At 44.1% G+C, this 15,569-nt stretch overlaps 1 protein-coding gene across 11 annotated transcripts in view; it reads right to left on the minus strand.

The window, feature by feature from the left end:
- Positions 1-15,569, minus strand: part of HAUS8 (HAUS augmin like complex subunit 8) — a 438,075-nt gene that overhangs the window by 76,875 nt on the left and 345,631 nt on the right. For all 11 annotated transcript variants that reach the window (XM_073657881.1, XM_073657870.1, XM_073657846.1 and 8 more), the window contains one exon: positions 623-678. In XM_073657881.1, coding sequence (XP_073513982.1) covers positions 623-678 — 56 coding nt within the window. The remainder of the gene's footprint in view (positions 1-622; positions 679-15,569) is intronic.

Here is a 15,569-nt window from a genome sequence, read left to right on the forward strand (position 1 = left end):
TTCACTTTTTTTTACAGGTACTGTGGTACCCTGGTCTGGAGGAGAGTCTCCTCTTCACCAAACCCAGGTACCGTCCCCACATTAATTGCATAAGATATGCATGACTATATGTAGTCATGCTGATCTTATGTGATCCAATGCAAGTCTATGGCGGCAATTTCGCTGCGAAATCGCACTAGAATTAGTCTTGCTGCGGGTTTTACCGCAATGCGAATTTGCAGCGGAAATTTCCGCATGATGAGCACAACACATGCGGATTTGCATTGCAGTACATGGCAGACCTATTACAAGCGATTTTAATGCGTTTTCGCAGTGAAAATACGCCGCAAAAGGCATTAAAACAGCTTCGTGTGGACAAAGCCTTAAAGTCTGATTGGCTGCCACACTATCAGTGAGCACAGCGGCTCTGCCAGTGTAAATGGAACGCTCAGCTCACCAATTGGCTGCTGCACTGTCAAGTTGTCATGACTTCAGCGTCAGATGCACTAGTGGACAAGGGTATGGTGACCATTGCACTTTTTTTACTATATGATTCTGTCTGGGGACCAATATGTCCTGAGAAGGGACAATGTCTTAGCACAAAAGGTTTGTTATCCAGAAGTATGAGTGAGGGAGAGCATACCTTTGTGTTTTTAGGCTTATCATACTGCATGTAACGCGATTTCACCACCTTTGGACCTGTTAAGACAAAAAAAAGTGCTATTAGGTTATGGAACAATATACTATACATTCAAATAAAAGTCCGCTTGCAATACAAACACCACAAAACATAGGGCTATGGTCACATAGGATGCAGTCATTTCTCATATCGTCACAGAAAGGTTTATTGTATTTGTGTTTTGAATCAGTTTACTTTTCAGATGTGTATGTTTGCCATTGGTTTTTTTATTTTTGGAATCATAAAAATAAAAATTATATATTATATAAGAAGGGATATAATCCAGCTCCCAGATTCATATTTCCACAACGTGTTGAAACCAATCGTCCTTTATTATAAAAACTTTTAAAAATTAAGGGGAAATATGACAATTTATAACCGATGGTGAAACCTGTGGCAAGAGGTGGAGGGGGGGGATGGAGGCTGAAAAAAAAAATTACGCAACCATATGCGTTTCGAATGCTTTGGTATCAGAGACTCTAATGTTATTAATTTTCTCATATTTCCCCTTTATTTTTAAAAGTGTTTATAATAAAGGACTACTGTTTTCAACACATCGTGGAAATATGAATCTGGGAGCAGGATCAAATCCTTTCTTCCCCTGCATACCTAAATCCTCACTGAGGGCCAGAAAACATTCTCATAAGTCTCTTAGAAGCACAGGTCAACATCCCCACTCCCCATAGAAATTATCAAGCATGGAAGACCATTTTAAAATCATATGTACTTTGGCCCTACTTTAATCTGCTCTGGATGAAAAATCTGCAACATGTAAAGAAAAAGTTTACTGTGCTACAATAACTGCTGTAAGGATTATTTTAGTTTTTTTTTTATCTATGGATTTAGGTATATAACACCAGAAAATGATAAAATGTTCTAATATACATGTATTTCAAATTATGTTCACATACGATTCTTAAACCAAAAACACTAGTGCATGCCCTAATCATCTCCCGCCTTAACTACTGCAACCTCCTGCTCTGTGGCCTCCCTTCCAACACTCTTGTGCCCCTCTAATCTATCCTAAACTCTGCTGCCCGACTAATCCACCTGTCCCCCCGCTATTCCCCGGCCTCTGCCCTCTGTCAATCCCTTCACTGGCTCCCCATTGCCCAGAGACTCCAGTTCAAAACCCTAACCATGGCATAAAAAGCCATCCACAACCTGTCTCCTCCATATATCTGTGACCTAGTCTCCTGGTACTTACCTGCACGCAACCTCCAATCCTAACAAGATCTCCTTCTCTACTTCCCTCTAATCTCCTCTTCCCACAATCGCATACAAGATTTCTCCTGTGCATCCCCCCTACTCTGGAACTCTCTACCCCAACACATCAGACTCTCGCCTTCCATGGAAGCCTTCAAAAGAAAGCTGAAGACCTATCTCTTCCGACAAGCCTACAACCTGCAGTAACCACCGCCCCACCACATTACTGCATGACCTCTTCTACCCCCACCTACCGTATCCTCACCCATCCCTTGTAGACTGTGAGCCCTCGCAGGCAGGATCCTCTCTCCTCCTGTACCAGTCACTGACTCGTTTTGTTAAGATTATGCAAATGTTTTTGCTATGTATATCCCTATCATATGTAAAGTGCCATGGAATAAATGGCATTATAATAATAAATAACATCATTTTTCATGGCTTTGCTTGTAAAAGTAGCTTTATATACTTTCCCCTGCAGCACACAATGCTTACCACATGGTGGCAGAAGAACATCACCTTGTGAAAGTCTAACATCCTTGTGTTTGTAAGGTCTAGTCACACATAAAGCCCTCCATCATGGCAGTGTTGGCAGATTTCTTACCATTCTTTAACTGAACACTTCCTGATAAACAAGTAGCAGAAAACCCCCTATATGGTTTTGTGTAAGTTCTTTAAAGCAGACTGCACCTTGTACTTTTCATTTCTCAAAATAAAACTTTTGAGCTCAAATCTGTGTATTTTTTTTAATAAACTGCAATGCAATGGAAGGTCAAAAACAAAGAAAATATGTTGTTATCATTCAACATGGAGTACATACATAAGCACAATAAGAAAAACAAAACAAAAAAAAAACAAATCATCGCCCCATTGTGGTTTTTTTTTTTTTCACCACTGGAGTGGTGCTACTAATCCAAGTTCCCTGCCCCTAGTATTATACTTACCAACCACCGTCTTTACCTCTGAGTGACGCCAGGAAGAGAGCTGATGGTCACAAGTGCTAAATTAAGTCTGTTAGGGCCTCGTTCTGGCTCAGGTCAGAAGCTACAGAAGACAACCACAGCAGCACCGATAACACATGAAATGGCGCCTGGTGAGTTTATGACTAGATGTGGGAACTTCGATTAGTGACATCACTACAGAGGTATAAAAAAAAATGCTGGTGTGGTGCTTCAAGAGCAATGTAACAGTGAGAGACATACATGGCCGAGATCATACAGCCAGGGTCAGATACATGTTGCCCGATCTGTGGACAGCATGTATCAGCTGACACGTGACCTTTAACTCATTCTGCAGCCAGCAACAAACAGTGCAGCCAAGAGGCTACAGATGGCAAAATGCAAACATTTTAATGAAATCCAAATTTCAAAAATTATATTTATACATAAATACATTTAAAAAAAAATTAAAGTCTCTAAAAAAGGTGGACAACCTATTTAATCCTAATGTACAAATCTAATAAAACAGGATGATTTCTAATGATAGCATTCAAACATTGTGCAGTAATTAGGATACGAAGGAGCCTGAGGCAAGACATAACACACTATTTTCTTTTTTATACAATAGACTTGATGGACGAGAAGTTGGACCCAAGTCCAAAAATGTTTGCCCTGGTATACAGGAAACAAGGTTTCCCTAGAAATTCCAGATCTCCAAATGTGGAAGTTTATGTAGAAGTATGTAGAAAATCCTAGTAATTGTGCCAGAAAAGAAACCGCTTATACTGTTTTTTTTTTCATGACGAGTAAGTGCACTTTCAGGTAACAATTCAGAAAGCAGTTTTGTGGGGACATAAGGAATAAGACCATTTCTGGCCAAGGTATGACAGTCTGCACTTTTCAGGGTTTCCTTCTGCACTAGAGGCCTACCCATTTTCTCTTTGTGTGAACTGCATTTTACTCTCTACGCTTACCACAGACATTCAGGCAAGCGCATTATAAGAACACTAGATGGTGGCCCGATTCTAATGCATCGGTTATTCTAGAATATGTATGCGGCCGACCGGGCGCAATCAGCAGAGCGGTGTTTAAATTTGGCGCCAATATCGCTGATTGGTCACGGCCGCGACCAATCAGCGTACCGTGTTAGTGAAGACCGGGGAGCGGCGCTGCCTGTGCGGGTACTTTCGCTGCTAGCGCCGGTCATCTCCCGGCTACGAGCAGCAGAAGTAAGTATCCCAACCGGCGGCGCCGCTCCCCGGTCCTCCCTTCACACTTGCCGTCGGGAGATCAGCGGCCCTAGCCACTGATCTCCCGACGGTAGCCGCATGGAGGTCAGCGGCGCCGCCGGTCAGGGTACTTATGCTGCGAGCAGCCGGGAGATGACCGGCTAGCGCCGCTCATCTCCCGGCTGCGTCGCCGCTGACCTCCGGGCGGCAGATGAGCCGCTAACGGCCGCCATCTTGTTCTGAAATCCTGCGTCGCTGATCGGCCGCAGCCGGACCATGATACCCAGTGTAGCAGTGCACATGGGCAATTAAAAAATATATAAATATATCTATCTAAAAAATTTTTTACACAGACCTACTGTTTGCGTTGAACTATTACAGAATGCACTACTTTTTGTATGAGAAGAGGATGAGCACATGGTGCTAGAGAGGTGAGTGACCCAAGTTTTTGTACAGGAGTCCGAACCCAATCTTAGGGCTCATACCCATCAGCGTGAATAAAAGTCAGTCTGATTATGTTCCTGAAAAGTCGGACGAGTGTTATGCGAGTACAAAACGATTTTATTCACCTAGTATCTGAATAACATGCAAATGCAATGCGATTTTAACATGAGCTTTTAGACAGAAATTACTTTAAGTAAATATTTAATACATATATAGATAAAAATATGTGAGCGATGTATATATAATCATTGCTTTGCGTGTGTAGTTTACTGTACAAGTATTTAAATAAACAAAAAATGGAGTGATGTCCCCTGATTTTTTATGGTCCGAGTGCTGTGCAATTTTTTATTTTTTTTTTATCACACCAATTGACTTGCATTGGCGAGTCTCGTCCAATATAGGTGGCAAAACGCAGCATGCTGCGATTTTTTTCAGTCCGATCTGAGCGAGTGAGTGTGGGGCGGGTTGCAGATGAGCAGGCAATCAAAACAACATTAGTCAGAGTGCAATACAATTTTTATCGAATTGCACTTGTCAGTTTCTCCTCCCAGATCAGTCAGTATGAGCCCTTATAAAGCTGAAAGTGTCATTTGATACCTCACTGACAATAGATGGTGTAGAGTGAATGAACAGTGTAGAGAGACAAGAAGTGACTGATCAGTGAAGAAAGTATTTTTCTCCAATAAGATAAGATATGACCAACTGTGTTATCATTGCTTCTACTATTGATTTAAAGGAAAATAAATTTGCTAGGATGTGTGCCCACTCTGCGTTTTCCAAGCGTTTATACTGCGGAATTTCTGCAGCATAAACGCTTGGTAATCCGCCCCCCATGGTCCCCAATGACAAGCCGAAATGTCAATGCCCATACTGCGCTCAAAAATCCACAGCATGTCCATTAATTTTACGGACACGCAGCGTAATCGCCGCCATTGACTTGCATTGGACCGCGTGACATCCGCTTCACTGCATGTGCACAAGCGGATATCACACGGTTCTATGTGCGGATGGTACCCAGGCCCGGAGGAGAGGAGACTCATCCAGACCTGGGTACCATAGAAACTGTAAAAAAAAAAAAAAAAAAAATTTAAAAATTAAAAATAAAGTTTATACTTACCTTCCGATGTCCTCCCGGTGTTTTGTCCACGCCATCCGGTGTCTTGCAATGCTCGCGCTGTTGTGAAGGACCTGCCATGACGTCATTGAGTCATGTGACCTGTCACATGACGTCATTGAGTCATGTGACCTGTCACATGACTCCATGACGTCACCGCAGGTCCTTCACACCACCGCGAGCATTGCAAGACACCGGACGGCAAGTATAAACTCTTTTTTTTTTTTTTTTTTTTTTTACCATTCTTTTTCTTTTTTTTAACTATTACTTGGTCACACTATATAAATCCATGCCGGTTGCATGGTTTTATATAGTATGACCAAGTTGTCAAGCACTTTTCCAAGTGAAGCTAATATTGCTTGGAAAAGCGCTTGATAACCCGCATGCAGAAACGCATGCAAAAACGCATGTAAAATCTGCATGTGTTTTTCCTGCCAGGGAGAAGCAGACAAAATATGCAGCATTTCTGCATCGTGGGCACACAGCCTTACAGGTGTACAATTTGGCAGCTCCACAGCAAATGAGCCTCTATCATTAGTCAAGTACTCCTTCCACGTAGATGTTGATGGAGAAGCATATGAAGAGACCTGTCAGCTTAGTAATGAAACTTAAATTAGTAAGTGCTACAAAACAACAATCTTCTTCAATGGGTACATTTGCAAAGTGCTTGTAAAAAGAAGCCACCATGTAATTCACTTATTATTCAAAGCTGCCTCATACATAGCAGCATCAAGACCACAAGGTTTGAACCAGCAGCGTGATAATTCTGCTAGCTGGAACTGTCAATCAGGAGCATCTTCCTCAACAAGAAATCAGAAAGTCGGCAGGCTGGGGAGTGACAAGCTCCTGAACACGGAATCAACCTTTTACGTCCAGCTCATTTGTCAAAATGAGAATAAAGTGGAAAATCCCATTAAAAAAAAAATTTGAAATGTTCTGAGAAAAAAAAAAAATTAAAGTTGCAAAGTTACAATGAGCCTGTCTAGAATCACAGGAGTTGACTTAACACAAGAAGTTAGTCATGCTCCTGATACCTTGCTATAAAACAAATTTGCATTAAAATACCTTGTAAACATCCCTGACTCCGCTCTTTTTTTGGTTTTGTGCTACATCGCTCATTTACAAAGATTTTTCACATTATTACTTTCGCAGTGTAATATGTGAAGTATTGAAGTATTGGCAGAATCAGGTGAGCACAGGGATTTATTTAGGGGTATTTTCTCTTAAAAGAAGGGGGGGGGCCCTTTCTCTTTAGTTTTTCCCACTCCTTCCGAATCAGGCCCTGGACCTCATCTTTAACCGGAAAACTGGAATTAGTCTTACCGGTAATGATGTTTCCAGGAGTCCACATGACAGCACCGTAGGAGGAGTAATCCCATATCCTGTGTAGGGACAGGAAGCACAAGAGGTTAAAAGCCCTCCCACCCCCAACCTCCTCAGTGATTTTCCAAGAACCACATTAGCTGGGTACAACAAACTTTTATTTTAGACTGCTTAGACATATATGTTAGAATCACATACAGTAGCAGTATAGCGAGGGAAATAAGGGTGCTGTCACGTGGACTCCTGGAAACATTACCGGTAAGACTAATTCCGGTGTTCCAGTACGTCCCCATGACAGCACCGTAGGAGTATACCCAAGAACTCATAGCTTACGGTGGGATAACTGCCTGAAGTACCTTCCTACCAAACGCAGATCTCTGCTGTGAGAGAACATCTAGCTTGTAGTGTTTGCAGAAAGTAGTATGTTCAATGGTAGCCCCTGCTCTAGTTGCCCATGACGTGGAAATTGCTCTGGTGGAATGGGCTTTGATAATTTCAGGGGGAGGCTGTCCTTCTGAAAGATATGCTAGATTAATCATGGATGTGACCCATCTAGCTAAGGATGGTCTTGAAGCCTTCCTGCCTCTATTTTTTCCACCAAACTGTATAAAAAAGGTTAGAGTCTAATCTCCAGTTCCGAGTGGCCTCCAAATAGGCCAACACTGCTCTGCGGACATCGAGATGGTGGAACTCTTCCTCCCTCTGATTCCTAAGGTTCTCGCAGAATGATGGAAGAACCACTTCTTGGTTTAAGGTCATCGATGACACCACCTTCAGAGAGAAACTTGGATCCAGTTTCAGAATGATGCAATCATCCTGAATCGGCATACAAGGCTTGACGACAGAGAGCCTGGATTTCATCCAACCGTTTAGCTGTGATGATTGCCACCAAGAAGACAGTTTTCAGAGTCAAGTTCTTTATTCCCAAACTATTAACTGGGCCGAAGGCAGGTTTGCAAAGGACTCTCAGGACAAGATTCAGATCCCACGGAGGGGAAGAAATTCTGTGTAGGCCTAAATCTCTGGATTGTCTTGACAAACCTGATTATCCAGGGATGCAAGGACAATGATGTGTCGAAAAAAGCACCTAGTACCGCAATCTGCACCTTCAAGGTACTTGGTCTAAGCCCTGCGTCAATCCTGCCTGCAAGAAATCAAGGATCGAGGGGATGTCTGGCTGAGAGGCGTCTACCGTCCTGTGGAAATGACAAAAGGTCCTCCAGACTTTTTTATATATGGCCTGGGTTACAGGTTTTCTACTAGCATGCATAGTCTGAATCACTCTGGCGGATAAGCCCTTGTTCTTCAGGATCTCCCCTTCAAAAGCCAAGCTGAGAACTGGAGCTGTTGAAGATTCTGATGAAACAGTGGACCTTGCGTCAGAAGATCTTCCTGAAAAGGAAAAAGTGATTGGGTCTTCCAACGCTAGATGACGTAGAAGGGAGAACCAACTTCTCCTTGGACAGAACGGGACAGTCACCCGATCTTCCTGAATTTTTCGCAACAGTCTCAGAATTAGAAGAGCAGGTGGGAAGGCATATGTCAGGCCCTCTCCCCAATATTGTGAGTGCGCGTCCACTGCCAGAGGATAATCTCCTGGGTCAAGAGAGAAGAAAGAGGTCGTCTTGGCATTTGTTCTGGATGCAAAAAAGGTCTAGGTGCGGCTGACCCCATCTGCGGGTTAATTGCTGGAACACCTCTTCCTTCAGGTCCCATTCTAAAGCCTTCTGAGGTAATCTGCCTCCTGATTGTCAGATCCCCGAAAGTGAACTGCTGAAATGCAGCTCACTATATTCTCTATACCTAAGAATATCCCGTTGGCCAGGGACTGGAGAAGTTGATGGTCCGCCCGGATGTCTGATGAAAGAGACTGCCGTGATGTTGTCCGACAAAATTTTTACATGTTTGTCTTTTAAGACCGCCCGGCTTCTCTGTAGGGCTTCCCAGATTGCCTGTAGTTCCCGAAAATTCGATGATCGGGTCTGAATCTCTGTGGACCATGTTCCTTGGAGATAAGAATCTCCCACTCGAGTTCCCCATCCTGAGAGACTTGTGTCCGTGGTCACTAAAAGACAAGGTTCCAGAATTCACTGCACTCCCTTCAGTAAATTCTTCTGGTTGAGCCACCAATCTAGAGAGTCCTGGGCGTTTTTGGACAAAGACATCTTCCTGTCTAGGCAATTCTGATGTCCATCTGTCACTTCCAGGATGCATTTCTGTAGAGGCCTGGAATGGAACTGGCTCCATCTGACGCAGGAGATTCATGACGTCATGATTCCCAAAATACTCATTGCCTTCCAGATTGAAGGTTTCTTCTCTCTTGCAAAAGAACGAATCATTTGTGGAATTGAGAGCATCTTGTCTTCCGGGAGACAAAATATTCGTATTCGGGAGTGGAGATGGACTCACAGGAAGATGTGTGATGAACTTGGGACAAAACTGGATTTTTCTTTGTTCACAATCAAACCCAGGCTGGTTAATGTCCGTAGGAAAAGTTCCAGATGTTGCGTCATATCTAGAGGAGATCCTGCTACCAACAGGAAATCGTTCAAGTAGGGAAGGATGGTAATATCTCTGACGGATACAGGCCACCACCTCTGCCATGAGCTTTGTAAAGATTCTGGGAGCAGATGACAGGCCAAAGGGAAGATAGTGTAGAATCTGACTGCCTGATGGTAGTGCAAACCTCCGATAATGCTGACTTGAGTAATGTATTAGGAGGTGGTAGTATGCATCCCTAAGGTCCAGGGTGCATATTACAGCATCCATGTTTATTAGAGGGATGGCTGATCTTACCGATTCCCTGTGGAATATCTTGTAGCAGACCCACTGTTTTAGGGGTTTCAGGTTGATAATCGTACGGAACTCCCCTGACGGTTTCTTTATTGAAAACAGGGAGGAGTAATGGCCCTGATGTTATTAGTGTTCTGTAGCAGGAACAATAACCCTCTGATGCAGCAGCTTCTCTATGTCTGCCTGCAGACGGAAAAGAGGGAAAAGAGAGGTAGGGGAAACCTCTCGCCAGGCGGAATTTTGAAGGGGATTTTGGAGAAAATTCTATCCTGTAACCCTGCGCTATAGTGGTTAGTATTCAGGGATTTTGAGTTACCCAATGCCAACTGTTTCTGAAAAAAAAACTTTATTCACGGGAGGGGAACGGTTTACGAAAGGGCTGCTCCTTCTTTTTCTCCTCAGGGAAGCCCTTCTTTTTATTGGACGCTTTTTCTAGAATGTCATCTAGTACAGGTCCGAATACTCTGAGCCCTGAAAATGGAATGGAGCACAGTTTGTTCTTAGAAGCTGTATTTCCAGACCATGTTTTTAACCAAACAGCTCTACGGGCTGAGTTGGAAAGCGCATTATTTCTGGACGCAAATCTGACCGATTCCGCTGAAGCATCGGCCATAAAATTTGTTGCCATTTTTAATAGGGGCAATGATTGAAGGAGAGATTCCCTTGGGGTGCCATCTCGTAGGTGACTATCTAGCTCTTCTAGCCAGACTCCCATGGACCTGGCAATAGATGTAGCAGCGATATTAGATTTAATAATTGCTACTGAAGCTTCCCAGCTTTTTTCAAAAGTCCATCTGCCTTCCTATCCATAGGATCTTTAAGTCCTGACGAGTCTTCAAAGGGGATAGGTTTCCTTGACCAACTTAGCCACCAGGACGTCAATTTTAGGAATAGTGTCCCCTGGGTCAAAAGATAGTCGGACAAAAGTCTCGTAGTATAGAGAGTCTCTTCTCCACATTCTCCCATTCCTCTAGTATCATGTCCTTCACATGGGCTTTTAACAGGAAAAACCATGGATCTCTGGGTTCTAAGACCAAACATCTCATCCCCTGGGGGCTACAGAGAACAATAGAAGCCTGAACTACTTCTTTGATTATATTACGCATCTCGTTTAATAAAGCCCCGTGTTCCTCCTTAAGCATGGAGGCTCTACATTCAGCACACAGATGCTTTGTTTATGAGTCTGGAAGTCTGATGTTACAATCCAGGCACCTCTTGGATTTTACTGTGGCCTTTTTTTTTTTTTTCTTCTCTCTTGTATCCTTCTAATTTTTTTAAAAGGAGGTGGTAACTGCCCAGATATTTTTTATAGGATCTATGGAGGGCCTGGTAAGAGTAATCTACATTAACCATATAAAGGAGGTAATGGTACACTCACACGACTGTGGGGCGATCCAGGGAGGGCATCAGGGTGAGACCTCTGCCATCTTGCTGTCAGGGGTGCCCAAGCTGTAAGCCTGTCTTTGTGCTCTCCAGCCCCCCTTCCTATGCCTTACCTGGTCGCCCAGTCATTTTCCCTGCTCCCTGGCATCTGGTCTTCACCGCGGTTTGAATTTTCCGCGCGACCGCCACCGGAAGTTGTCATCCCGAACTTCCAGTTTCGACGCCGGGCGGTTCCGGAGCCAGGAAAAGACGGACCTGCCAGGAGCAGGACGCCGAGAGCCCCGGCGATGGGGAAGCGGCACCCGGAGGCTCCAGCACACCGGGGGGCTGAGAGACTCCTGACAGGGAGTGTCAGCCTAGGACTCGCTTGGCGGGAAGGAGAAAGCCGTGTCCCCCCCCCGGGGTCCCCTGAAGTATGTCTTCACACCAGTGCTCCTGCACCAGCGCTCCTCCTGTACTCCCTGTCATCTGTAGGGACAGGAAAAACACTGAGGAGGTTGGGGGAGGGAGGGCTTTTAACCTCTTGTGCTTCCTGTCCCTACACAGGATATGGGATTACTCCTCCTACGGTGCTGTCATGGGGACGTACTGGAAAACACCTTTTTTTCCTCTGTTCTAGGCCCCGAAACATGAAATCTTGGACAGATTTCTCTGGTTTAGTGTCCAGAACACCAATAGTTGAATGGACAGGTTTAACCAGCCCATCAACCTCATTTAATGGAAAACAGTGTCACCCTGCACCACTATCTGTGGAAGAGGTTGAAGATGAAGGGAAATCTGAGTCATCCTCATAGTCTGACAGGAGGGAGACATCAGAGAACTCACAATCAGTACCCCTTTTTTCCTAACTTTCTTAGAGAGGGCTTTGCTGATCTCTGACTTGACCAAGGGTTTTAACCCCGAAGCAAAGCTAGGTGTCTCATCAACCAAGGTTTGATTAATACAGGACTGACACAGCCTCTTCTGGTACGAGTCCGCTAATAGGGCTTTACACAACGCACATTCCTTGACCTTAGATTTAGTAAGGCACTTCTTCCCCTAGTAACAGACAAGAAAAAGAGGGAACACCTTATTACCCATACAGCTCAAAAGACTGGTACCGGTTTGGAAGAAGGACCTTTCTCAGCAGGGGGATTGTCCCTGGAGGCTGCAGTTTCAACCATCCTGCTGGAGCTGCGATGACTGGACCTGCTCGCAGATACTTGCCTTTCCGTGGTTATGACTAAGGAGCATATTTGGCCCTGAAACGAGTAAACCGGTGTCTGGGACCTCTATCTCTGCCATTTTTTCTACTGTTGGTTGTCTATGCTTTTAACCCCTTTACCCCCCAAGGTGGTTTGCACATTAATGACCAGGCGAATTTTTACAATTCTGACCACTGTCACTTTATGAGGTAATAACTCTGGAGTGCTTCAACAGATCCCACTGATTCTGAGAATGCTTTTCGTGACATATTGCACTTCATGACTGTGGTAAAAATTTCTTCGATATCACTTGCCCCTGATGTGCCTAAACAGTGGACACCCCCCACAAGTGACACCATTTTGGAAACTAGACCCCTCAGGGAACTTATTAGATGTGTGGTGAGCACCCTGAACCCCAAAGTGCTTTACAGAAGTTTATAACATGGAGCCATGAAAATAAAAAAATTTCCACAAAAATTATGTTTTAACCCCAATTTTTTTTATTTTCACAAGGGTAAGAGGAGAAAATGGAACCTAAAAACTGTTGTGCAATTTCTCCCGAGTAAACCAATATCATATGTGGGGAAAATACAGTGTTTCAGCGCACGGTAAAGTTCAGAAGGGAAGGAGCACTGTATGACTTTTTGCATGCAATATTGGCTGGAATCGAGAGCGGACGCCATGTCGCGTTTGGAGAGCCCCTGATGTGCCTAAATAGTGGAAACCCCCCACAAGGGACCCCATTTTGGAAGCTACACCTCTCAAGGATTTTATCAAAGGGTATAGTGAACATTTTGAATCTAGAGGTACGACACATTTAGGTCATTGTATTAAATAAGTGGTCATTAGTCTTGAGCACAAGTGCTCGCTACTTGAGTTTGCATCGGATACTCAGGTATGCACCATGTATCGCGCGTGCTCGAGTGACGAGTCCCTGCCCGCATGTTTCATGGTTATTAGACACAAAGGAAAAAAAAAAAAAAAAAAAACTAAATGCGGGGATCGCTCGTGCATGGCAGGCTATCACCAGAAGGTTTTTTGGCAGCGAAGCATATGGGGCGGAGACTCAGGCATGTCACTTGAGCACCCGATGCAAACTCAAGTAGCGAGCACTTGCGCTCAACACTAGTCGCCATATCGTCATCTTTTTTTTTTTTTACTTTTGAAAAAAATTCCAACCCTAGTTGTGTTATTCCATTTTTTGTTTGGTGGTATGATAAAGCATTGTTTTTTGCTTGTTTTTTTTATTTTTACATTTTAACAGTGTTCACTAAAGGAGTTAACTAGTGGGACAGTATTATAGGTCAGGTCGTTCCGCACATGGCAATACCAAATATGTGTACTTTTAGTGTTTTTTTTTTTCTCCAGAATAATATTTATTGATGGGTACATTATATTTTTATTCATTTTAATATGGTTACTTTTATTCTTTGTCCCACTATGGGACTTTCACTTTTTTTTATTCTGATCGCCTATACAGCATAGAGATGGAGCACCATCCCTGTGCTATACAGGCTATCAATGCTGCAGATGCAGAAGATACTTTGGTCATGCACTGTGCATGACCAAAGTATCTTCCTGCTGTTTGGTAACCCAGATATTGTCATGACTACATCGGGTCGTCATGGCAACATCCGGGAAGCCGTGGCAGACTGCGTTGGATGCCGGCAGGAGAGGAGAGTTCGATCGCAGCATTGCGGGGGTTAATGTGTTGGGAGCGGGTGCAGGACCACGCCCTTCACATAGCACCGGGTGTCAGCTCTGACACCCCCCCCTCCACACACACACACACACACACACACACACACACACACAAATGGCGTCTGGGTGATTATTCCATGGGCTCCAAGCCTCCCCTTCCTGCTTGTTAATCAAGTGCAACTGACCTCTGGGTGCATCACCTGTTGCCATATGTTTAATCCAAAGCTCCCTGGTCACGTGACCGCCTGGCGCACGCATAGACATAATCTCGCCACGCCTTCGGCCTCCTGCTGAGCCATGGAAGCAGCCACACTACGGAGGGGGGTCCAGGATGGATGCAGCAGCCCTGAGTGACGCTGGTGCTGCCAACCCCAAACAGGGGCCCAGCTCAACAGCATTTCACCTAAGGTGCCAGCCCCTTTGGGTGCACCATGTAGGGGTAGAGTCCTGTGCCTGCCAGGACAGCTGGCAGGGATACCTTCTCTATCTGGCCAGCCCGGACAGAAGAACTTCCATCTTCAATAGGTAAGCCTGTCACAGGTTCCCTCATCAAGGACAAGAAACTGAGGCAGGACAGAGGTGCCACCCTTTTAAGACTGTAGGTTTCCTGTCCTTGGTGGGCGGATCCCCTCTCTCATGGTGCCATGGGTGATCGATAAATAGTGCTGTTCCTTATGAGCACATTACAGCTTATTCTGAAAAGCACGCTGAGACAGGTACATGAAGTTATAAAGTGCGGGCCAGCATGTACAGTTGAAACCAGACGTTTACATACACTATAAAAAGACACATGCATGTTTTTCTCAATATCTGACATGAAAGCAGAATAAACATTTCCCGTTTTAGGTCAATTTGGATTACAATCATTTTTAATATTTGCCAAATGCCAGAATAATGAGAGAAAGAATGTTCTAAGGCATTTTTATTACTTACTGCAAAGCCAGAAGTTTACATACATTTCATTAGTATTTGGTACCACTGCCCTTAAACTGAATGAATTGGGTCAAACATTTGGGATATCCTTCCACAAGCTTCTCACAATAGTTGGTCGGAATTTGGGCCCATTCCTCCTGACAAAACTCGTGTAACTGATCCAGGTTTGTAGGTCGCCTTGCTTGCACCATCCTTTTCAGCTTTTCCCGTAAATTTTCAATAGGATTGAGATCAGGGCTTTGTGATGGCCACTCAAAAACATTGACTTTGTTAATCTTAAGTCACTTTGTTAAAATTTTGGCAGTATGCTTCGGGTCATTGTCCATTGGGAAGACCTATTTACGCCCAAGCTTTAACTTCCTGGCTGACGTCTTGATGCTGCTTCAGTGTTGCCACAATCTTCTTTTCTCATGATGCCATCTATTTTTTGAAGTGCACCAGTCCCTCCTGCAGCAAAACAACCCCACAACATGATGCTGCCCCCCCACCATGTTTCACAGTTGGGATGGTGTTCTTAGGCTTCCAAGCTTTTCCCTCTTTCCTCCAAACATAACGATGGTCATTATGCCCAAAAAGTTCAATTTTAGTTTCATCACACCACAGGACGTCTCCAAAAATTAAGGTATTTGTTCCTCTGTGCATTTGCAAACATTAATTTGGCTTTTT

Source organism: Phyllobates terribilis, unplaced genomic scaffold (assembly GCF_046119375.1).
Source record: "Phyllobates terribilis strain yellow unplaced genomic scaffold, ASM4611937v1 Scaffold_1__5_contigs__length_1240528914, whole genome shotgun sequence".
Taxonomy (NCBI): domain Eukaryota; kingdom Metazoa; phylum Chordata; class Amphibia; order Anura; family Dendrobatidae; genus Phyllobates; species Phyllobates terribilis.